Genomic DNA, 25,553 nt, shown 5'->3' with positions numbered 1-25,553 from the left:
ATCAGTACAGTCTTTGTAATCTTTAGACCTGCTGGGTGACTATGATGTTGAGAGGCAGAATCACATCTTCAGAAAGGTAGAAAAGGAAGGTGAAAGCCAAGGCATTTCCCCAAGTTCTTCCATAAATGTACTTGGAAGAGACGAGAGAATCCTATTTCATGGAGTATAGCATTTGAAGGAGCTGCTTCTTCTGGTACACAAAGCAAAGCAAGGAAAACTCAGAGATGCCCTATAATTCTTCCTTGGAATATGACTAAACTTTCACTTCCAGATACATTCATTGTTCTGGGGATACTTTTAAATCTATCTGGTATTGGGAGTAAGAACAGGGCAGAAATGGGGACATGAGTCAAGGTTCTCAGAAGCTGGCAGCACCCGGGGAGTCTGTTCTGAGTTGGCACTAGCTTCCTGGAGCTTCTGGTCAGTGTCAGGGAGGCATCTTTAGTGCTGTGCTCAAGGCCTTGCTGGGCAACCAGGTCAGACCAACAGAATGAGACTGGCACAAGATTTTTCCAGCAAGCAACATGCAGAACAGTATTTTTGATGAGATGAAGCTAATTAGGAATAGCTGTCACTTAGACTCTTAAATTGGGGGTTCGTTGAAAGCATAAAAAAGTTAAATTGTGTCCATCTTATATTTTTCTTCATAGACAATGTTTATGGTTCATTTGAACTTACGGACAAATTAAAGATAAAATGTCAAAATTAACGAAGTAGAACCTTAGCAAACCTGTGATATGCTTGGTCCAGAGCTAGAAAGTTGGTGTTATGTTAGGTAGATGTAAGATCAGTGATACTTAGCCTTTTGGTACCAGGGGTTGGTTTTGTTGACTGTCTTCCATGGAGGCAGGATATGATCCGGTTTTGGAATTCAATTCTCATAGAGTCCTCCACCTAGGTCTCTTATGTACCCATTTGACATTAGGTTTTGTGCTCCTGTGCAAATCTAATGCCACTGCTGATGAGCAGCTGCAGATGCAGATGAGCCTTTGCCCATTCTTCCACCCTGGGATGCTGTACAGTCCTAGCAAGCCACTTCCACTGCAGGTCTATGGCCTGGGATCTAGGGACCCCAATGTAAGTGAAGAGCAAAGTGGAATGTTCTTTAGTGCCTGAGCACCTCTGGGTGCTGTTCATGAAGGTACACTTGTCCTAGATACACAATGATGAGCTGCTACCAAAGTTCTCAAGTAGCAGATTTAATTGTCATGTTATTGCAAAATTGCAGACATTCTTGGTTTGCAGTTCCTGGACAGCTCTCTTTGTACACCATAGAAGTCTAGGGCAGAAACGGAAGTATCTCAGCTGTGTAAGCACTCATTGCATTGGGAGCTGCTGTCCATCACATTCCATGCTGGAGACACCACTGGCCATGAAGGAGAGAGAGGAGGTGTCTGTTTGTGTAGGAATGGTGCCGTTTCTCGAGCCCACTTTGGGAAGACGTCTAGTGCTGAGCTGAGTCACTCACCTTGGGCTGTCCAGTGTCTATGCTGTGCAAGACCCCTGTGTGTGCTTGGCAGGGGGTATCAGTGGTCAGCAGCCCAAAGTGTCCTAACTGACCTAAGCAGAGGAAGCTAGGCACTGGCTTCCTCTCCTGGGAAGGCAGGAAAGTAACTCGTTTGTGTGGTTTTTCAGCTGTTGGTGGGAGCCCTCGTCCTGCCCCTAGCAATGAAGAGAACATGTCTCTCCTCCCTGCTGCTGAGAACTGCATTAAAGGCAGAGGTTGAAAGATAAAGTTGCACAGTGGAGAAACATCTTGAGCTCTGTGATATTCTTAAAACCTCTGTGAGGTTTTAAGAAATGTGATTCTGTCTAAAAAATTTGCAAACCTAAGTAAAGATTAGTTTATATAGTCTAACATTCTTGAAAGCATATGTCAATACAAGGACTTTTGAAGAAAAAATATAGTATTACTGGATACAGAGGCCTGAGCTGAGGGGAGGGGCATGGTGTTCACCTCCGTTTTATCACAGCAGGAATCCTCAAACTAAGCGTAGCCCAGGACTTGGGAAGTCTGGTTTGCTGCTTTGTTTTTTAAGAATAAACTGGAGGTTTTTTTACAACAACAACAACAACAAAAAAAAAAAAACCAAAATACAGGCTTTCAAAATGAGATTTCAGGAGCTTATCATTGTTCATTTGAGATTTTTGTTTCTTATTTCGCTTGTATTTTTGTTTCCTTTGTTTTGTTTTTCACTCTTTAAAACAAATTTAAAAAATGAAATGAAATAAATTAAAATTAAGTCCATTATAGCATTAAAGCATTATAGGACTTCACCATGTTTTAAAATCTTGCAATGAATTTTTCTTTTGTTTAATTGGTTTATCTCTTTGTTGTTTTGTTTGATTGTGTTGCGCAGATAGCTGTTTTGAAGAAGATAGAGACATTTTGGTAGCCATTGTTGATATTCTGTTGTCTTGTTTTGAAGTCCTGTATCACTTGCATTGTTCTGTTTTGATTTGCTTTATTCTGTTTTGTTCTCTTTAAAATAAAATAAAATAAAATTTAAAAAAGAGAATAAACTGGAGGAAGAGAGAGAGAGAGGAAGGAAGGAAGAAAGGAAGGAAGGAAGGAAGGAAAGAAAGAAAAGAAATAACTGTATTAGATCATAGACATATCCACTCATTTCTCTTGCCTTGATGACTGTTTTCCTACCACAAAGACTAAAAGTGTAGCCCAGGAGACATGAAAAGGGCTCCTCTCTGCCCCTTGAAAGTTGAAATAGTTAAATTTGCTGAAATGGGCTGAGAATAAGCAGATCCACAGGAGAAGAAGTGTACAAATCCACTGATGTGCTGTGTGCACAGGCGCCACATGAAGCCTGACTCTCCAAGAAGGAGAGTCTTCAGATGGCTGAAGCTCAGATCCCTCTAAGAGGAGAGGGAAGTGGAGATGGAGGCTGCTTCCAGGGAAGCAGGAATTTCAGGGGACAGGGGTGAACAGGCCCAGGGACTAGAAAGTAGCCCAGCCAAAAGCTCTTTGTGCAGTAGGTATGATGTTTGCTTTTCAGTTTTTTCCTCTGCAGGATGAGTTTAATCTTCCTTAGCTAAATGAAATTTCTGTAAGAAGATTAAAAGCCATTGTGTTTCTCTTTGGTGGATCCAGTCTGTGTGTAGATAAAGGAAGATCAGAGGAGCCCTTCCTTGCATTTCAGAAAAGAAGAGAGGATTGAGAAACAGGGAGATGGGGAAGGGAAGGTCAGAGAGACCTTGAAACTACCTCTTCAGGTCACACATGAAAGTATCATACTTCAGGGTACACTTTGTGATCCCCGTACCTAAAAACCTGAAATGTTTACTGTGTAGCCTTTTACAGTAAGGGCTGGCCAACCTCTGGGTTATAGTGTAGTCTTCAGATTTGACTCATTACAGCTTTGAGGGCAGTGAGCAACTTAATTCCTGTAAATGTTACTTTCCTCACAACTGAAATGGAGGATACTGAGGATTAAACATTTTAAAGTAGTAAGATATGTAAAGTTCTGTCCTTGCCTCAGGCCCTACAGAATTTTTGAGCAGGCTGTTACAAAGCATAGTATCTGGCACTCAGGAAGTACTTAACACACTACAGGTATATAAATTAGTGAGTTACTTGTGTTGTTATCTTCATTATTATTACCTTGTACCACTTTTTAGCCTCTGCTCGGGAATTGATGGAATCCTCCTCTTTCCCATAGTTGTGTCGCAGGGCAGCTCCAAGAAAGTAGGTGACCCTATGATAATGTATGAAAACCATGGAGAGCAGGTTCTTGTGTCAACCTGTACAGCGGGGCAGTGTTGGAGTGTGGTCCTGGGGTGTGAAATTCCAGTGCCAGCGTCTCCTAATCCATGGCGTAATTGGGCAAATCAGTTAACCTTCTCTTCTGCAGTGTCTTCTTGTGTTAAATATTAATGTGACCCATAGGGCTGTGAGCATATACTGAGGTCAAAGAAAGAAGTACTTGGCTCATACACAGTGCTGGTTTTTATGTTGCTTCTTCTTTATGTTGGCAAAAGCAGGAAATGAGCTGGCTTTGGAAACACGCGTTACATGCAAGTCACATTTCCCCAGTCTTGCGGGTCTTTGTTTAGATGTGAGTGAAACCTCTGATAGCCCATGTTGAGAGTTCACTGTCTTCCCTGGGCTGCTTTACTTCTCCGTGTGACATATGACTGTGAAGATGCTGTTATGTTTCCTTTACTTGTTTATTAGCTATTTGCTCCCCACCTATATGCACTCCACAAGGATGAGGACTACAGTCTTGTTCTCTGGTAATGTTCTTGATGCCTAAAATAGTGTTAGTACATGGTGGATGCTCATTAAATACCTGGTAAATAACAGATAGGACCTAGAGGACCCCCATCTGGCACCAGAAACACTCTGCCTATGGTGGGTGGGGTCAGGCTGGGGTTAAAGGAACAGTTGGTCAGCAGCCAAGTAAACTGGAGAAGCCACTGTGGTGGGGCAGAGTAATACTCTTGGTACCCAGAAACAGAAGACCTGAAGGGATATGCCCATCTTTAAGATCTAATACGGGAGTGGTGGAAGAGATTTGGAGTTTCTTGTTCAGCAGTGGGGGTTTGCACTGGGACTTTGCTCTATCACAGCTTCTGTAAAGTCCCTATGGTGTCGAATCCAGGGCTTGGGGTGGGGCTGGGAGAAATGGGTCTCCTTAGCTCAGACCCACATCTACAGTAGTGAGTAGGATGAGGACTCATGTAGCTGAACAGTAGAGCCCAGAGCCTTACAGAGCTGGACCAACCAACTCACAGAACGTGGAGACAGAAAGGGAGCTCTGCCTGATTCCCAGGGACTGCAAGTCTAAAGCCTGAAAGACTCTGGTGTTTTTTCTATTCTTCATACCAATGCATAGACATTTAGAAAGAAGAACAGACTGCAGAGTGATATTCTTTCAAAGAGGATATATTTAAAGATGAGAGAACTTGGTTGTTTCCTTTTACAGGATCAACTTGATTCATTAAATTGCATTTCTTTGTGAGCTAACCTGTTTATTTCTTCAGTGTGTCTTAAAGGTCTAGAGTATTGCAAGAGAAAGCATAGACAAATAATTGAACAAGCACATGGACTGTATTTATTTTGGTCTTACAGTATTAATGTCTGACTAATGGAGGACCGCTTTATGCAAGCATCTCTCATTCTTAAGATACTCCATGATAATTAGTAGTCACATTATTTGAAAGTAGCAAATTTTGGCTAAAGTGAACCTAGCAATTCTGGGTACAGACTAAATTTGTGTTCTTTGCTCCTGTTCAACAGACAGGACATGCTTCCACAGGGTATCTTTGGGCTGGAGTGAGGGCCATATTCCCTCAGGGTAGAGCTCTTGGGAGCTCCGGGAGATGTAGCACTGATGTGTCTCAGATACTGCATGAGCACTGAGCCTGTCAGGTAGCCAGACTGAGCCCTTTCAGGACAACTCGTCTGTGACATGCAGAAGTTGACTTCTGGGTAGATTTTCCAAAGCAGAAGGGCATTGACTGGCCAGGGTGGGAGATACAGTCTGCAGCCTGTCCCTGAAAACAAATCAGCACTCTTGGGGACCAGAATTCTGCCTAGAACCTGATACTGAATGTCAGAGAATGTCTCCTACAAAGCTGGAAAGTGGCTCACTGTAACATCCAGATCTGGTCTCATGGTGCCAAAAACCTATACACAATGGTGTGAGCAAGTCTGGGCCAGAGAGTCCATTTAGAACCAAATGACATACATGTGGACTGCTGATGCTCCTGATGCTAAGATCCAGTTACTGGATCCACAGCATGAGCCTGTTGTTTTCTGTCCTGATGCTAAAGAATGACCGAGTGTGCTGGTGTGAGCCTTAGGAGAACTCACATGGAAATGTTGTACAGGGTGGAGGATTTTCTCTTAGCTTCTGTAGCATGAGAAAAGTGAGTTACATGGGATCAGAAGCTCAGAGCATCCTTGCACTACAGTAACGCTGTCCCTCTGTCCCATTTTCCAGCATGGGCTACTGCATCCTCTTTGTGCATGGGCTAAGCAAGCTCTGTGCGTGGCTGAATCGCTGTGGAGCCACCACCCTGATTGCATCCACCGTGTTGCTTCTGCTGCTCTTCTCCTGGAAAACTGTGAAGCAGAACGAAATCTGGCTGTCAAGGGAGGCCCTGTTCAGGTATGAGCTGACAGCTGCAAGGGTGTTTCTTTCCATTTATCCCCTTACAAATTTGTTTCCAAACAAATGAGGTAATTTGGGTCTGGTAGTGTTTTTTAATCCAAAAAATTACTTTTAATAGAGTTTTAAATGGAAGATACAAATTTTTTTGAGTTTTAACTTTCAGTGTTTTAAATGATGTTACATGAAATTTAACATGAGCTCATTCTAAGTGAATTTATGGAAATAGGAATCATGGGAAAGCTTTTCAGTCTGTGAATTCAAATGGAAACCATCCTAACAATGAGTTGGGCTGTAAAATCAGCCACAAACAGAACGAAACACATGATTTCTCTGTTCAGTCTAGTAGGTAGGAAAGGTGAGCATACAGAAAGGAAAGGAAGTGCTGTGTGTTTCTTTAGAACACTCCATTGTAATAAGCTGTGATCTGTGATCCAGTTGTTCTGTCTTGACCATTAATTTTGAGAACGAAAATGAGAAAGTTTTCATGTCCTCACAGATTTCTCTGTGGCGTAGGAACGGTTTCTGAGTGTAACAATGTGAGCTTAGAGCCTTGACCCTGTGCTAAAGTAAGAACCTTCTTTTGGACCGTTGCTCATCATAGTGGACCCAGGGCTGCTCTGTCCCATTGAAGTCGTACAGTGGTGACCTTCACTTGGTACTCTCTGCCTGGCCATGCCTGCTGTCTCCCCAGGGTCCCAGACTCTGTTCTTTTCTACTTTTGTCCTCCCTTATGGCCTCATGGGGCAATCTGAGCAGCACGATGTTTCCTCAGCTCCCCTGCTCAGCTGCACCCAGCACTTTTTCTTTGGGAGCAAATAACTGAAATAGAGTTGAGACCACTTAAAAGGAGGGGAAGCCATCGGAAGAAAGCATACAAGGGAAAGCATGCAGGACTGAGGGTCAGGTGGGAGCCTAGCAAGCAGGGCTTTAGGCAGCTTGTGCTCAGTATACTTCTGTCGGCTGGAAGGAGGGGTAAACTCAGCTGTAGCCAGTCGAGTGTGGCTGGAAGCTGGGCAGTTCCTTGACCACTGGGAACAATAATCTTAAACTCCTGGGGCTCGGGATGGTGCGCAAAACTCATTTTGTATTCATGTCAGAGTCCTCAGAAGGGCAAGCCTTCAGCAGAGCTTAAGCCTGGGTCTCAGCAAAGAGGCCTGCTGCCTTCTACGAGAGGAGCTTGGACTGAACCTCATGGTTCCTCCATGACTGCTCCAGCTCAGGCATTGTGCTGGGAGAGAGGGCAGCTGATGGGATGTGTGGATGAAGGAATCGATGAGTGAACAAGACAAAGATCTGCTGTAGTCTTACTGACTTAAATAAGTATATCATATTTTACTACTAAGCAATTTAACTTCCTTAAAATTAAAAAAAATATATCTTGGCATGCTCATCAAATTATTTTATCTATTTAATATTATTATATCTGTATTGTTATCACCAGTATCACAGTGTAGGATTTTTTTTCCAGTGGTGGTGCTGGGTGTGTAACAGAGCTAGGCAAGTGCTGTATCATTGAACCACACCCAGCTGCTTTTTTTTCTTGCCATGAGTTTTGATCCCTCCAGACCTGTGAAATGACTCTCGGGCCTCAGATTCCGTCCTGCTTGGGCCACAGCAATCCATGTTCAGCTCAGTTCCCACGGGACATGATGACCTGGCTGCCACCACCCCATAATGCCTCCTCCTCAGTTGTTCTGTAAACACAAGGTTATTCAAGTTCAGTTTAGTAACAGAACTTCCGGTCTCTGTTGGCTTTTCTTCCTTTTATATTCAAGAGTCAGTGCTTTTATAAGGAACTAAAACAGTTCTGCCCATGTTGAATCCCGCCCGGGTGAGGGTGCTATCAGTAATTGTGTCTTCTAATGACTCTTGCTGCCTCATCAGAACAACTTCAAGGAGAATTTTGGCAGAAAGTAAAATCCTTTATTTCAAGGACAATATGTTAGGGTACAAGCTGTGTACATCACTTTTAAAAAAGAAAAAGTAAAGCAAAGTACACTGGCTGCACTCCAGAAGTTCCTGCTCCCAGGATGGAAGTATGTAGGTGAGCAAAAGCCATTCCATAATGTGCGTAGTGGGCTTTGGGCCAAGAGGGGCCTTTGGTTGTCAAATGGAATTTCATGTCATGGGCAACTCAAAGCTAGTGTTTTAGTAAATTTTGCCTAAATCCTACCATAACTCTTAGGGATTCTGAGACATTAAGGTTGTTCTTTTTCCTCGAAGGCCAGATGTTCATGTGGATTTGGATGGAGGAGCCAAACACTGCTGCTAACTCGTGCATCAGGGTAGTGTGGCTGAGAGGGGTCAGGACTTCCTGGCTCTGCCCTAAGCCATTAAATGATCTTGGGCATGCTCCTTAAACATAGTGCCTATTTTCTTCACTTAAAAATTTAGAATAAAAATGTTTATCTTCAAAATATAGTGTAAGAATGAAATAGTGAAAGATGTATAAGACAGTGTCTGGCATGTGGTGGGCATTGTGTAAGCTTCTAGAATATGAGAGAGAATTGGAGGGATAATAGAAGGTGTCCAGAGTGGAGCTTTTTGTCTATGCAGGAGTGAAGCACATGAGAATCCAATAGTTTAGGCAAATACACTGTTAGACACAGAAAATTGCATGAGGGTAAGTAGGTGAATATGGAGGCCAGCAGAGGTCTCCATACAGGTCTGAGCTGAGTATTCAAGGACGAGAAACGTGTAAGTGAGCCCTGGTGACCAAACCCAGGAGCTGGCTGAATCAAGAAACAATTACAGTAGTTCCAGAGTCAGCAGTGCCCTTGGTGCAGGCCCCACCCTGGTTTTCTCCTCTGTTACAGACAATAAACTCATCCACCATTTCACACCTGGCCTCTGTGATTCTGTGGGCTGGTTTTTCTCCACAATATTAAGATCAATCTTTATAGAATAGCTTAAGACAAGCCTTTGTGTTAGGGAAAATACAAGTAGTGGTCTAGCTCCAGCTGCTTCCCAGCTGATCTCTCCTTTCACGAGAGAGATTGCGGTGTGCAGTGTGTTTCTAAGAGACACAAATGCAGCATCCCTGCATAGCTTTGTTCTGCTGTTGACTGGAGACTTAAACACAAAAGCACAAGAACCGAGCATGGTATATCCTCAGAGTCTTAGAGGAAGTAAATTTTCCAAGCTGAAATAGCTGTTAGGATGAGCCAGGATTTGAACCTAAATCTCGTACAAAGGCTAAAGGATGATAAGCTTGGCAACATCTTTTCTAAAATGTTTATTTCTAACCCAGATTATTGTAGAAGGGATATTTCTTTAATTCTTTTAACAAGCATCTGCCCTGTGTCCTAACCAGGGAAGAGGGCAACTGACTGAGTCCGGTAACCACCCAGAGCTTCACATTTGTTTGGAGTCAGTAACACCACAGGAAGAGTTGCTAAGATTAACCCCATCTTCAAAATCCCTGGAAGTGCAGACTAATTTATTTATTTTCTTTCACATCCAGCCCAGAGTCTCTGAGAATGGGAATTCATGAACTGTTTCAGTGACTGCAAGGGAGGCAACCCATGGCCCAGCTCATCCTGCTACTCTGAAGGCAGCACCCTTTGCTCTCTTTGCCTCTGAATTGCTGAGTCAGAGAGATCTTTAAGGGCCAGATAGTAACCACTTTTGGCTTCTGGGCCATTCAGCTGTGTCCATCTCTGCCACCATCTGAGGAAAGGGGCCTAAGACTCGTGAACTGTTCGACTCCTGTGTGGCCCTCCAGGCTGTAGTTCATTTGCCTGCCATGACATGTGCAGTGTTACGTGGTTGGTGTATTTCAAATATTACTGGTGGCCTGGCATGCTCTTTTGGCTTAGCATCAGATGTTGGCCAACTTCAGGAATGATTCTGACTCTCTCTGGACCTTGGTTGAAATTTCTGTCCAAATACTTATCAGATCTATTATTCAGAAACTGACCTTTCTCTTTCTGAGCTTAAATCTCCTCATCCTTAATATGAAAGGTGCAGTAACACCTCTGCCTGGTAGGGCACAGAGCCAGGCTGACCTTGGGACATGAGAACTTGGCCAGGAGCTCGGTTTACTCGTGAGATGAGCTGTAAGTACCAGCTGTCCTATGCGTGCTGACGTGAACTCTCAAAGCAGTGTTCACCATTGAGGACAGATTCTCCCTACTTGGCACTCTATTGATCTTCAGCTTTTTACCTCATACTCATTTTTTAAAAAAATTTTCACTTTCTAACCAGAAATTTGAGAATTGTTTTGCAGTAATCACAATAAAACAAGTTGATGCTTTAAAAATGTAGAGAAATACCTGCTAAAAATGGCTACTGTTATTATTTCCATTACCTTTCAAACCTTCTACAAGTAAAAGAGGTGAAGGAGAAGTGTGGAATGTGGGCGTTAAATCCTGAGTTGAAAGCCATATTTTTAAAAATAATTATTGTCATAATGATTAACAGGGCTTTGGGTTCAGCCATGTGATATGTGCACTTTATGTATCTTTGTGGAGTAAATACATAAGGCTGGGAGTTTCCATTAAAACAGGGAGTGCCAAAGCTGGGTCAAGAACATGTAAAATTGCTGAATAACCCAATGTCAGTTAATGAAATTGAAAATGTAATTAAATCCCTGCCAACAAAGAAAAGGCCAGGTCCAGATAAATTCACTGCAGAATTCTACAAGATATTCAAAGAAGATTTAATGCCGATACTCCTCAAACTCTTCAATGAAATTGAAAGGGAAATAGTCCTCCCTAACTCATTCCTGGAAGCAAACATTATGCTAATATCAAAACCTGAGAAAGACCCAACTAAAAAAGAGAACTATAGGCCAGTCTCCCTAATGAACATAGATGCAAAAATTTTCAATAAAATTTTGGTGAACAGAATGCAGCAAATCATCAAGAAGATTATACATCATGACCAAGTGGGATTCATCCCAGGAGTGCAGGGATGGTTTAACATATGCATATAAATAAATGTAATCCACCATATCAATAGAGCCAAAAATAAGAACTTTATAGATGCAGAAAAAGCTTTTGATAAGGTCCAATATTTATTCATGATAAAAACCTTACAGAAAACTGGAATGGATGGTCTTTCCCTCAATATGATAAAAGCCATCTATAGCAAACTAACAACCAGCATCATATTAAATGGCCAAATACTGAAAGCCTTTACCCTAAAATCAGAAATAAGGCAAGGATGTCCATTATCACCACTCCTATTCAATATGGTGCTGGAAATTTAGCCAGAGCAATTAGACAAGAAAGAGAAATTAAAGGAGTAGCGATAGGAAAAGAAGAAGTTAAATTATCATTATTAGCAAGTGACATGATACTCTACATAGAAGACCCCCAAAACTCCATTGAAAAACTCCTAGGCATAATAAATAAATTCAGCAATGTAGCTGGATACAAAGTCAAGTCAATAGCATTTCTATACACTAATAAAAAAACCACTGAGAAAGAAATAAGAGAAGCCACACCCTTTACAATAGCATCCAAGAAAATGAAATACTTAGGAATTAATCGAAGCAAAAGATCTATTTTGGGAATATTACAATACCCTGAGAAAGAAATCAAAGAGGACCTCAGAAAATGCAAAGACATCCCTTGTTCATGGATAGGAAGAACAAACATTGTAAAAATGGCCATTTTCCCAAAAGTTGTTATACAGATTTAATTAATTACAGATTAATGCAGTCCCAATCAAAATGCCACTAGCATACCTCAGAGATCTAGAGAAATCACTCCTAAAATTTGTCTGGAACCAGAAGAGACCCAGGATAGTAAAGGCAGTTCTAAGCAACAAAGACAAGGCAGGAGACATCACAATCCCCGACTTGAAGTTATAGTACAAAGCTACTGTAATAAAATCAACATAGTACTGGAATAAAAACAGACCTGAAAATCAGTGGAATAGATTAGAAGATACAACTACAACTACAAACATACTCAGCCACTTTATCTGTGATAAAGGGGTCAAACACATCCACTGGAAGAAAGATAGTCCCTTCAATAAATGGTGCTGGAAAAATTGGCTCGGCATATGCCAAAAACTAAAACTAGAACCATCCTATCATCATGTACTAAACTAAAGTCTAACTAGATCAAAGATCTAAATATTAAAATAGAAACACTAAATCTGTTGGAAGTACGTAGAAATCTTGAAGACACAGGGATAGGTAGAGAATTCATGAACAAGAATCAAACCACGCAAAATACTTTACAAAATCAACACCTGGGATCGCATCCTATTAAAGAGTTTTTGCATATCAAAAGAAGTTATTGAATAGTGAAAAGAAAACCCACAAATGGGAAAAAAATCTTAATGAACAGTCCCTCAGACAAAGGACTTCTGTCCAGAACATATATAGAATTTTAAAAAATCAGATCCCCAAATTTCAAAGACCCAATCAAAAAATGGGCATCTGAGATGAATACACAGTTCTCAGATGAAGAAATACAATTGGCAAATAAATACATGAAAAAATGTTCAGCATCACTGGTCATTAGAGAAATGCAAATTAAAATAACACTGAGATTGCATCTCACTACAGAAAGAATGGCCAGAATAAAGAAAACTACCAACAACAAATGCTGGAGAGGCTGGTGAAAAAATAAATCTTTTGCACTGTTGGTGGGAGTATAGACTGGTGCAACCACTGTGGAGGTCAGTCTAGAGATTCCTTAAAAAGCTGGGATTGGCAGTTCCATTTGACCCAGCTATTCTACTTCTGGACATATTCCCAGAAAATGTGAAAACATCATACCACAGTGATATATGTGCACCCATGTTTATAGCAGCACAATTTGTAATAGCCAGAACTTGGAAACACCCTAAATGCTCATCAACTGAGGAATGGATTTAAAAAAATGTGATATTTTTATACAGTGGAGTACTACTCTGCTATAAAAGTGATCACATTGAAATATTCATAATTAAATGGATGCAACTTGAGACCATACTCATAAGTGAAATAAACTCACATGTGTAAATACTGTATAGTCTCCCTAGTGTAAGAAATGGTAAGAGTACATCAGATACAAAAAACTCAATAAATACAGTGAAAGGATAAGAATCTGCTCAAAGGGGAAAGAATAATCTCATGGAAAATGAGGAAAAAGAAAAAAGGGAAAAGAAAAAATATAAAATTACATAAACACACTTAGTATAGCTAAGATGATTGTATTACAAAGTATATAAGTTCTTGAAACAAAATAGCTAACATTCATAGGATTAGAACAATTGTGCATATTATTATATGGTGATCTGAGGAACTCTTGATGATCATTATGTAAAATAACAACCTTAGTTATGCTCTTACCATCTTGTTTTGAAGGCCTATATCATCAGTGTTCTGGGCTCTTTGCTATTATTGTTTATATGTCTTTTTCATTTCATATTTTTCTAGGAATTTGTTTTGTTTTGTTTTTCCCTCTAATACAGAAAGAATAAGTATACATGTAGAGACTCATACATGTGTAGAACTTCTAAACAGTTTATGAGAACCGATTATATAAGCATGATGAAATGAACAGCTACATTGAAAAAAAAGAGACACTAAGGTACCCAATGATGATTCTGTAGCATCATGATGTGAAATCCAGCAATACTATTATTCTTTGTTCAGAGTGATTTTAGTCTTGTTTTGTTTTGTCTAATTTCAATATACGTGAAGGTATGGGCAGCTTTTTTGAAGAGAAAGATATTATGGCAGCCATTGTTGATTTCCCTATTGTCTGGTCTTAAAGACCTAAAATGCCTTCATCATCCTGTTATGATCAGTTTTATACTACTTTGTTTTATATGAATTCATTATGTGTGAAGATATGGACAACTATTTGGAAGAAAACAAGAGACAATGTGATAGACAGTGAAAATCTCCAATTGTCTTGCTTTGAAATCTGTGTCCCTTACATTGTTTTCTTATGATCTGTTTTGTTCTGTTTAATTTTACGCTCTTTAAAATAAAATTAAAATGGGGAGTGCCAGTCACAACAAGAAAGAGAAGCAAACGGGACCTGCAGACCAGGTGACCTAGACAGCTACAGTTCAGGGAAAATATTGTCCTGGGCCAACTTTTAATTTGTCTTTTTCCACTATCCACAGTAAAGTGAGATCCTGGAAAACAGAACAGAAAAACACCACAGAAAGCATAAAGGTGAACAGCACCAATGGGAAAAGCTGTGTGTTCTTGGAGTGGTGGCTACTCCACCCACCCTGCCAGCCTGTAGGAATATTATTCCTTCCTCATGACACTGAACAATGCCCTGATCTTTGCCAGGACATTCTCATAGCCCGAATTGTTACTCCTTGGGTGAAAGGTAAATTAGTATAACGGTATCCCTTGCCCAGAGGAAAAGATCCATGTCAGTAAAGTATCAGCGCTGTCTGCGCTGGGACCAAAGTTGTCTTCAGAATCTACCTGTTGCTACCTGCTATTTAGGTCTGAGAGGAAAATGCACAAATTTTCCCAGATAGAAATTCAATTTTCTGAAATTGCTATGATTATTCTGACCCAGATTTTGCCTACATGACTAAATTCACTTTGGGTACTATCCATTTTAAAGGTTATATTTTTATGTATTTAGTTTCTAACATGCAAATAAAAAGATTTGACGAACCATAAACGTAAGGCGTATCACACACAGAAGGTGGTGTTGGGTGTTTTAGCCTCTTCCTCCAAATGGAGCTGTCTGTAGTGTGTATGGGAGGTGTGTTTGGCTGTCAGGCAGGTCAACCCATTAGTCTGTGCCAGGCCCCTGCTGTCTCTGGGCTCAACTTTCTCCTCTCTAATGTGACAAGGAGAGGGGATGAAATTGTCACCAGCACTCCCTCGGGTCTGGCATTGGTGACTTCCGGCTCTTCTCCCAAGTCAAAATGACAGTGAAAGGTCACATTTTGAATCAATTCAGGTCATCAGGACAGCACAACTAATGACACTTAGGAAAGAGGACTTCCAGAGCTGCTTCAGAAAGTGACAAAAATGATGGGATGCCTGTCCAGAGTTGGTGAGAGGACTTGGAACAAAATGAATAGCAGTATGTCTTTTACTGTAATAAATAAAAAAATTAAACATTTACTCTATTTCCATCACACTTTTTGCATGTATCCATAGTGAAATGATTACTACAGGTATGCAATTGAGCATATCCATCATTTCTTGGGTTTTCTGCTGTTCCCCTGTCTCATTTAATTAGAGTAAGTTCCAGAAGTTTCCTCACCGTTTACTGCCCTCAAACACATCTGTGTTGTTTCCCCTGCTACCACTTCTTTGTGGGTGAGGGATTAAAACCCAGAAACAGATTCTGGATCTGTGTCTCATGCTTATGCCTTGGCAGCTGGAGGATCCTATTCAGGTCATGGTTTTGACCAATAGTTTCTCTCCTGCCTCCTCCATCCTGGGTCATTTTCAAAGCCTGCACACTGCAGTGCCTGAGGTGGGCGGCCCCCACTGTGGACCAGCATCTGAGAGTGGGGAAGCCTCAGGACAGCTGCTCAGTGTTGGGGCAGCCCTAACCCTTGCTGGTGACCCACATTCTTCCACCCTCCTCATAGTTAGGATCTAGGGTTGTGGTGATTGTTACAGATGGAATAGTGAAAGAGAAGGGAAGAATGTCCCCCCAAATTCATAGGTTGAGCACCTAGCCTCCAGCTTCACTGTATTTGGAGATAGGACTGGAGAGGGAGGTGGTAAAGGGTGAATGAAGTCCTGAGTGGGACCTTGGTCCAGTGGGTGTGGTGCTGTGATAGGAGGAGAAAGGACCGGGCACATTGTCGGAGCACTCCTGCAATCCAGCACTCAGGATGGCTGAGGCAGGACTACAAGTTTGAGTCCAGCATGGCAGCTTAGTGATAAAGTAGAGGGGAAGGTGAGCCTGGGGATGTAGCTCAGTGCAAGAGCTCTGTGTTCAATCCCCACCAAAAATAATAAAACTGGTGGAGGAAGACCAGAGCTCTCTTCATGAACACATCCACCAAGGAAAGACCATGAGAAAATATCCAGAAGCTGCCATCTACCAGTCAAAAGAGGGGCCCACACCAGGCCCTGCAGTGGATGCAGCAGCGATCGCGAGCATTTCAGAGGCAAGTGCCCAAATCCAAATCAAACCCACTTATACATCAGAGTGCCAACATTACTGTTAAACCTGAATCTCATGGTTTTAATTTAGGAGGAACAGCTTGTTCCTTACTCTTGTCTTAGAAGAGAAATGAATAACACATGTACCATAGATTTTTCCACCACTGGGGCTGTTGCTTTGACTTCTAGCCTCCAGAATTGTGAGAAATCCGAGTTTCTTACTGTTTAAGCCAAAATATTTAGTTATGGCAGCATTAATAGACTTAGCACGGAGCTGGGTGTGGTGGTACACTCCTGTAATCCCAGCACTCTTTAGGCTGAGGCAAGAGGATCGTTGCAAGTTTGAGACCACTTGGACTACAAAGTGAGCCCAAGGCCAACCTAAACTACATAGCAAGACCATATCTCAAAAAGACAAAAAATAAAAATAAAAGAATAAAAAGACTTAAGCACATTTTTAATGTTTCTGAGCAAATCCTCATTTCCTTATGCAGAAAATAATTGCATTTATTTTCTTCTTAAATTAGCCCAGACTTAGCACTGGGAAATGTTAACTTCCAATAAAACTCAAACTCCAGTCCACTCTCACACTGATTTCATTATTGTAGACAATCTCAAGTTATTTTTTGGAAAGAAAAACAAAGGAAGCTATGGAAGGAGGGAACATACCCCAAGGGATCTGTCCCACTATTTCCTGTCCCCCACCATGTCTGCCAATGGAACAGCATCACTCATGCCCGAGGGTGAACTTCTGACCTCCACCCTCTCTCCTCCTGCTTCTCTTTTCTCCCCTCTCTGCATTTCCCCTGACATCTCTCCACAGGCTCTCCTGCGTCTTCCACTTTGCCCTATTGCATTCCTTTGGGCGTGCTTAGTTCATGGTTCTATTTCTATGTTTTCTATTTCTATGCTTAAAACTGCCCTGAGTTCCCAGTACTCTTCAGATGAAATCTAAAGTCCCACTCTCATCACAGACCCCTCAAACTCACACTTTGCTCAGATTCATGCTCCTGTGATCCTGAACCTCTGAGTGGTTTCTGGTCCCTCAGCGATCAGGGTTCCTTCCTCTGCTGAGGATACTCTTCTCTCTTGCTCTGAGACTGATGTGATTCATTGTCCTTAAGGTCTTAGCTTCACTGGCCTTGCCATCTGCAAGCCTCCCATCTGTTCTGCCCTCCTGGGCCTGGTTACCACCTTACTCTTGCCACTTTGGCATTGCCCACCTTCCTAACCACCAGTGTTTCCTTACCCCTGGAAGCTCCCTGCAACCAGGGACTCTGCCTGGCCTCTGCTCCCAGCATCTGCGTTGCACGGCAGCATGGAGGAACTCTGTATGCAGTGAACAGCTGAGCCACCCACGCAGTCCCAGGAAATGCTGGCAGTCCAGCTTTGTCCAACTCTTTCACCTGACTTCTGGAACTGCATCCTTGTCAGATGATTCTGCTTGGGCCTGAGTTTACACTCACATTTTCTTTGCCTCTCTCTCACTCCAGACCATTCTTAGTGGGCCCAGGTCTGGGACAATCATGTCACATAGCCCACCTTGACTGCCTGCCATAGTTGAGCAGCTGAGGACCTTTCTGAGTCCCTGGGCTCACTGCTAGGTCTTGGATGAGTTTTTTCCCCAATGTGACACTGCTGGGGACTCTGCAGACGTGGGGAGGGATAGCACAGTCTCCCCTCTTACCAGTGATATGGGTTCTAGAGTACTGGACTGAAGCAGAACACAAGGCAGAAGGCAGTGGGCGAGGGCACCACATGTCGGGAAGAAGAAGTGTGAGCTTGGGCTTGCTGTCCTTTTGCTATGAGATCCCCAAATCTGTGCTTCCTTTGGTTCTTCGTCTTGTACGTAAAGATCACTTGTAGGCTCTTTCATTGAGTATCCTTGAATAGAAAGCCTGACCAGGCATGAAAGGAGAAAACGGTTTGTACAGTGCTGACCCCCACTTCCCCAGGATGTGTATCTCACCGTGCTGGGCCCTGTGACATCCCCTCTTCTGTGCACTGCACCTGAGTTCTAAGCCAACCTGGCCTAAGTGTCACAGGGTTACCAGGCGCCCTCGTGTGGCATAACCTCTGGTGTACAACCTTGCTCAGCTCTTTTAAGTGCCTGGGAAAGGTGACCATGCTCCACTCAGGTTTGTGTCCCCAGCAGGTGGAAAGGTCCCTTGCTTTACCTACTGAGAATGTTTTGTGTGTACTATGCCTCCATTGTTATCCATAAAAATAATGTTTAGTAAGTCCTTTAGTTCACACATTTTGGAGGCCTTGTTTTACATGGATACAGTTGACATTTCACAGGTTGAAACTGAGCAGAATGTGAAGGAGCCTGACAGCTGTGTTTGATTGCTTTATTTGTCTGCATTCTAGGTCTGGAGTTGAGACTCTGCCCCACAATGCCAAGGTTCACTACAATTACGCCAACTTCCTGAAGGACCAGGGCCGGAATAGGGAAGCCATCTATCACTACAGGACCGCACTCAAGTAAGCAAACTGGGTAGTGTGGCTGCTGTCCAAGGACCCAGTCCAGTGTGCTCCTCCCTTCCCAGGGCCAGAGAGGCTGGTTTCTCCTGACACTGAACACATCTTTGCAGTTGCAATAGTTCTGGACTCTTAAGTCTTCAGGCTCAGCATTCAAATCTGATGTAAAAGGGGAGGGTCTAACTTACTTCTCATGTGGCATTTGCATATAAAAGATTGATTGCTAGCTAGGTATATTACAAGCCTATAATCCCAATACTCTGGGAGGCTGAGGCAGGAAGATTGCAAGTTTGAGGCCAACTTGGGGCCAGTTTGTGACTTAGCAAGACCCTTCTCAAAATAGATAACAAAACAAAAAAGGGTTGAGGGTATACAGAGTCCCTGGGTTTAATCTACAGTACTTCCAAAAAACGTTTTCATTATGTAGTAAGGTCACATATATTCTAATATACATGTGCATACAGTTAGTTGTTTAAAATATACTGGGGGGAGGTATGGGAAGTTTATTCCAATGAATTGTCCGTGATACATACTAAAGGATTTCTGTGAAGATGTCCATGTGTAGAGATGAAATGCGCTGATGGCTGTATTAGACAGAGACACTCTCGATTACTATGTTGGGAGCTTGCTCATTGTGTGTGTCTGGGTGCATGTCTGTTTTCTGTCACTTCAAGCATTCTTCCACTGGAAGGGAAGATGCTGCATTTCCCCTTAGATATGGCTTAAGGGACAATTGCAATGCAGATTTTGTGCTCTCAGGAGCAGGAGTGGGTATACTATTGAATCACCCCACCTTTCCTGATGACTTTCCTCCAGAAGGTTGTAGATTATAAAAGTGTTTAACCTAACACAGAGAGACTACAGCGTGGATCTGACCCCAGAGGCCAGGGCTTGTTTAGTGGTAGTTTTGGGAGGTCGTGGGACCTTTGGGTCACTGAAGCTGTGCTGGAGGAGGGACTCAGCCTCCTGCTCTTCAGCTGTTTGGGTCCTGTCCTGTACCTCTGTTGTGATGTGCTGTCTCCTCATAGGCCCAAGCAGTGGGGCCAGTTGTGAACTGACATGCCTGATACCCAGAGCCAGGACACACATATCATTTTATATGTAGCTGGCTTGGGTCTTAGCACTGTGACGGAATGCTGACCAGCACACAGGACAGCCTGCGAGTCTACATGGGCAGAAGCAGAATGAAGCTACTCTTTTGTTGAATTCTGTCTTAGTTACTTCTCTCTCTTTGCTGAGACGAAATGCCCAACACCCAAAGTTAAAGGGAAAAAGATTTTGACTCACAGTTGTAGAGGTTTCAGTCTATAATCAGCTGGCTCCAAAGTAAAGTGGCTTTGCAGAGAACAGTCCCTGGTGGCAAAACTCTGGCAAAGCAACAAGCAGGGGCAACAGTTGATGGCAGAGAAGACAGCAAAAGCAATGAGAGAGCAAAGCCTCTTTCTGTCCCTTATGTTATATGCAGGCTACCCGCCCTAGGGCCAGTGTAGCGCTTACACCCCTAATCCCAGCACTGGACAAGTTTGCTGTCAAAAGCTTTTTCACATATTGTAAGAGAGGAGTGCCATAGGCATAACTGGAACCTAGATTAATGTTGAGCAGTAGCTTTTATTAAGAAGGAAAAGGTAGTTCTAAAAATTTAATAAGGAATTATATTATTTAATTGGCAGGAAGTTTCTAAAATGTTTACAGTGTTTCTCTCTGGTTAGTAAGAATATGGTTTGATTTTTTTCCTTTATAAATTTGTATGTGTTCCAGATGTTCCATAATGCTCTTGTGTGTTTTCGCAACAAGAAAATGTCACTTTTAAAGAGACATATCTTTTTCAGAGAATATGCAATGTGTGTTGTGGCTTTAATAATTAATCAGTGTTTATCAATTTTAGATGGTATTCTTGAAGAGAAGAATAGAGCAGTGAGTTTGTCTAAAAAAATACTGGTTGGAAGAAGTGTATTGGTATCCTTTAAATTTTGTTTATTATAATGATTTTCTGTCAAGTTCAAATGCAGAAATAAGGTAGACCCTAAGGCACAGCTTGGGGCAAAGGTATAAATTAAATGAGATTCCCTGGAAGTTGATGTTACAGAATTATAGTAGCTGGTTGGGTGTTTCCTCTTCTTGCCTGTGAAACAATGAAAGTGAATGTTCACCTCAGTACCGTGCTTCTGGAAGAAGTGTGCCCCTTGGGAAATAGGGTAAAACAATTAAAGCCATAAATGTACTATGTAGTCATCAGTGAGTTATTTCATGCTCTCAGGCCAGATTTGCAGCGCTTCTGATTTAAAATATTGTTGTTTTTGTGTGGATGCTCTGTGGTGAGTTTTCAGCGGATGTGGGTGTTTCTGTTTCTGTGTTTAAATAAATTGTCACTCTTTGTTTTGGAGAGAAAAGGAAAACACCAGGACTGTTCATCATTTTGAGGATTAATGCCTCTGTGCCTGGAAGATTGGCCTTATGTTGTAACCACCCTTTCTCTGAGGAAGTGGCCGGGTGGGTCAGCTATTCCTCTTTCTTGGGGTTGCTCCACCCCTGTTTAACTTGAGTGTGTCCCAGGCTTTCTGTGTCTGTACTCAGCAAGAGCCTGAGTGAGGAAATGGAAAGGTAAAGGCAGCATGATCTGACATCAGTTCCAGCAGTTGTCATTTTTCCATTCCAATGTATAAATCCCACAAATGCCCTAATGAAATTAATCATGAGAGTTATATCTCTTTTTATCTGGTTTGAAATTCTAAAAAATAATATAATGTTAAGTTGGTAACTACATACAACATAGTCTACTTTTGTAAAAATTTTTTCAAATAATGTGAAAATGCGACTGACTTCTCCCTTTTGGTGAACTTCATTTACTGAGCTTCTGTAGGGCTAGAAAAACTTTCCCTGGACAGTGCTGTAGCTAAGACTGTGTATTCAGGTCAGGACCCAAAACATTAAAGGAGCAGGACAGGGGCATTTCCTTACGTCCTCCACAGATGTGAGCGTCAGCTTCACTTGCCACAGGGATAGCTGTCGTGTCTGTACCCACTGCAGGACCACACATCAAGGCTGGCTTTCTCTGTGTTGGAGAATCAAAACCAGTGATGTGTCTGCTGCATGCCTCCAGAGCTTGCTGATCACTCTGCTCCCTGGGGGTGGTTTCTGATTCCACCCTTCATCATGGGAGTAGGATGTCCAGGACCACCCAGCAGTTCAGTTCTTCCCACACAACTGCCTCATCTAGTCGGTCCGAAAAACATGTGGAGGATACTGAGTATGTCCTTAGCCACACGTGTACTGTATTGTTACCTTAAAAAGACAGTTTAAAAGTACATGCTCTCAAGTGCGTACTTTATTTTACCCTCAAGTTTCAAATGTACATCCTATTAAAAAATCTTCCAGTGTCAAGCCAAGTCCCTTTCTTTGAGTGAGAATCTCCTGATTAGATTCTGTAATAACGAAATCCATAATTCACTGCCAAGATTAACAGTTTTGATGGTTTAAAGTAGAATAAAATGTAAGGGTACTGCCAAAGTGATCTGAGTGGATTCAGATTTTTCTAATTTCTCTCCACCGGTCTTGTTTAGTTTTATCATTTGCATCTAATTCAACAACAAGTTCAATAGCTTCCCATATTTTAGTGTTTTTTGTAGAAATAATTCTTTTCTCCCCCCACACTGTGACATAAACACTTGGGGTTTAAAGTATCTAAGGAATTCTTTAAATAGTAACTGAAGTACAGTGTAAATACAAAAAGCTGTCTATTTTAGAGACCCTAAATTACTCCTATCAAATGTGTATCTTCCTCTAGACCTATCTTCCCTTCCTGGACACCCCACAGGTGAGGCATGAACTTGTGATGATTAATTTTTATGTGTCAGTTCCTCAGGCCATGATATCTGGATTAATCTAGATGTTTCTGGTTCAGTATTTTTCAGATGAGATTCTCATTTGAGTAGACTTTGGCCAGATGTGGTGGTGCACACGTGTAATCCCATCAGCTCAGGAGGTTGAAGCAGGATGATTGAGCCCAGCCTGGGAAGTTCAGTAAGAGCATGTCTCAAAAAAGAAATAGGGGCTTGGGAAATAGCTCACTGTGAAGACCTTGGGTTCAGTCCACAGGGTCATGAAGAAAAGGAAGAGAGAGAGAACTTGAATGACATAGATTATTCTCTAATGCAGGTGAGGCTCACTGAGTCCTTCTCAGATTTCCTGACCCCCAGCAAGTCCCTAAGCCAATTCCTTCTAGTAAATTCCTCCTGCCCCCATCCCAGCCCCTTTTTCTGATGTTTGCCCCACAAAGGCTGATTTCTTGTTTGTTCTCAGGGTTCCATCATGTCCAGACTCACAGAGCTCTTATTTATAACATTTCTTTAGTCCTTGTCACTTCACCCAAAATGGCACTTTCCTATGCATGTTGAAATATTCCGTAGTTGCTATCACCTTTAAGCAGCTGAGGAAGACTCTGTGTTTGTTCCCTCCTCCTGCTGTCTAACTGGGCCCTTCCTCATCTCCTCCACTCTGAGTGGCAGAATGACCTGGAAAGCCAGCATCTCCTGCCCAGGGTCCCCTTACTGCTCCCCCAGCCATTGCCCTGGCCACCGGCACATCCATGCAGGTGAACCCAGCAGGCTCTGCCTGGGCATCCACTTCTCAGCAGCACTGGTGCCACTGCCCACTGCCTGCTCTGTAAAGTGGGTGTGTCTTTGTAGCTCCTTGTTCTCAACATGCCAGCACTGGTTTTCTCTAGGAAACCCTTACTGGAGCAGTCATCCTCCCTGCCCATCATTCCCTAGGCCTGCTTCTCTGCATCTTTTTCACTTCTTTCTGAAGGGTTCCTCCCCTTCCCAGAGCTTCTGAGAGCATCTGGACACTGATGAGCTCTCAGCTCTGTCATTACTCCTGTCCTGTCCCCTGGCTGTCACTGCTATCTGCCTGTGGCTTGCAGTGGCGTCTCACTGCAGCTCACACTGGCTGGTTTCCTGCTGCCCAGAGCTGTGCCATTCCATTGTGTTCCTTCTCTGCTTGATGCACCACCTTTGTCCTGCTTCTTCCCAGCCCCTACCCACCCATCCTCCCTATGATTCCTCTTTGTCTCCGGGAGCCCTGCAGGTGCAGCTGGGCGCCTAGTCTTTGTGCCTCATCCCCACTCCTGCTCTTGTTACTGTGCACTAGACCAAGTCAGTTTTCTTGTCTCCTTCCACTCTAAGTCTTCCTGAGAGCTAGGATAGCTTTCTCTTTCCCATTTTGGGCTCACAGCTTAGCCTTGGCACACTGTAAGTGTTCAGTTAGTGACTGGGTGAATGGAACACCTAAGGTCGCTGTCACAAGAGGCATGGAGTCAGGAGGCAGCTGTAACGGATCAGAAGGAGGACTGTGAAAAAAGAAAAAGCAGCAACACTTACTTGCTAGGTGGTAATGGAAATTTCAGACAATTAAAGAAGAAACTAATAAAATTGTCAGCACTTCAGTGACATGATAATTTTATCACATGAAGGAACCAGTATTTAAAGTATGCCAGACTGTCAGCATTGAAAATCTGCAGTGAACTACTGAAATGAAGCTGTTAGTTCACTTTATGTATACTTTACTCCAGTGAAGTTTAACTTTTATATTTGTATTTTTTCCTATGAATGTTTTTCTGCCAGATTCTTTTTTTTTCTCAACAGGAAATAGAAATCTCTGACCTTCTATAGTTAACCTCAAATAAATTCATGTGTGGAATAGAAATCAGACAAATAAATCAGGGTGTGTGAGTCCTGAAAGGAAATTCCAAATTGTAGCACATTGAGCAATGTTACTTCAACAATGAAAAGCCCTATGAGTACCCAAGTGATAGCTTTTGAACAAAATATTCAAAATTTAAATTAAATGACCTAAGTAAACTGTCGGTGTCGCTCCCGGCCGGCAGGAAGAACACACGACAAGATCTGGCAGTGGCTAGGCTCTCTTTATTTTCCTTCTCCGCACAGTCTGCCCCGGGATTCTTCCCGGCCGAAGCCTCTACCGGTCCGCTCTCCGCGGCTGCTTCCGTGCTTCTTCTCTACAGTCTGTCCCGAAGCCTCTACCGGTCCGCTCTCCGCGGCTGCTTCCGTGCTTCTTCTCTACAGTCTGTCCCGAAGCCTCCACCGGTCCGCTCTCCACGGCTCCTTCCGTGCTTCTTCTCTACAGTCTGTCCCGAAGCCTCTACCGGTCCGCTCTCCGCGGCTCCTTCTGTGCTTCTTCTCTCGTGGCGGGAGAGGCACTCACTTTTATAGGGTTACAGTGGCCAATCAGTTCAAAGCGCGCGATGCGGGCTGATTGGCTAACATCAGTTGTTGCTAGGCAGACTATCTTACAGGGCGGGTTGTTTACCAAGCAGGAAGCAGGAGATAAGCGCCATCTTAGCACACTCGATGGGAGGGGTAATCTAGCTCAGGCTTTGCTCTTTCCTACAGGCCTCACGTCCGCCAAGTAAGGCGACCGGGCTCGGCCGCGGCTCCCAACAGTAAACTAGAAAATCAAGCTTTAGGTGTTCACAGCTTTCATCTTTGGATATTTGGAGCTTAGAAACAGATCAGAAAGCATACACGTGTATCTTCTGCACTCGCTGAGTGCCAGGACTTCCAGTAGTTTCCATGCTCTGTGCTTTTCAGAGAACCATAATTATTTTGCATGCCAGGATACCGTTTTTCCACTGAATGAGAATCTCAGTAGCCAAACTTCCTGAGTACTGTTTATGTCATTTTTATCACTGAGAACTGATCCTTACTTATGTAACCATAGTTTCAATGACTTGCTTAGAGAAATAAAAAGGAGAAATTATTCCAAAGTGGCAATACTGATTCATGGGAGTGTATTTATTTGCTGAATTTTGAAGGACTCTTGAATTATCTGGCAAGTAAATAGATTTTAAGGAGCCATTTGCCATCTTGACACTT

At 42.6% G+C, this 25,553-nt stretch overlaps 1 protein-coding gene across 2 annotated transcripts in view; it reads left to right on the top strand.

The window, feature by feature from the left end:
- Positions 1-25,553, top strand: part of Tmtc1 (transmembrane O-mannosyltransferase targeting cadherins 1) — a 257,242-nt gene that overhangs the window by 184,546 nt on the left and 47,143 nt on the right. Inside the window, exons 9-10 of one of the 2 annotated variants that reach the window (XM_063254489.1) lie at positions 5,961-6,128; positions 18,550-18,663. In XM_063254489.1, the coding sequence (XP_063110559.1) occupies positions 5,961-6,128; positions 18,550-18,663 (282 nt within the window). The remainder of the gene's footprint in view (positions 1-5,960; positions 6,129-18,549; positions 18,664-25,553) is intronic. The other variant, XM_063254490.1, reaches the window with a different exon arrangement.

Source organism: Cavia porcellus, unplaced genomic scaffold, assembly GCF_034190915.1.
Source record: "Cavia porcellus strain 051 isolate PalLab524CR breed Dunkin Hartley unplaced genomic scaffold, mCavPor4.1 scaffold_8, whole genome shotgun sequence".
NCBI classification, from domain to species: Eukaryota; Metazoa; Chordata; class Mammalia; order Rodentia; family Caviidae; genus Cavia; species Cavia porcellus.
This window is presented reverse-complemented; position numbering and strand designations above follow the sequence as displayed.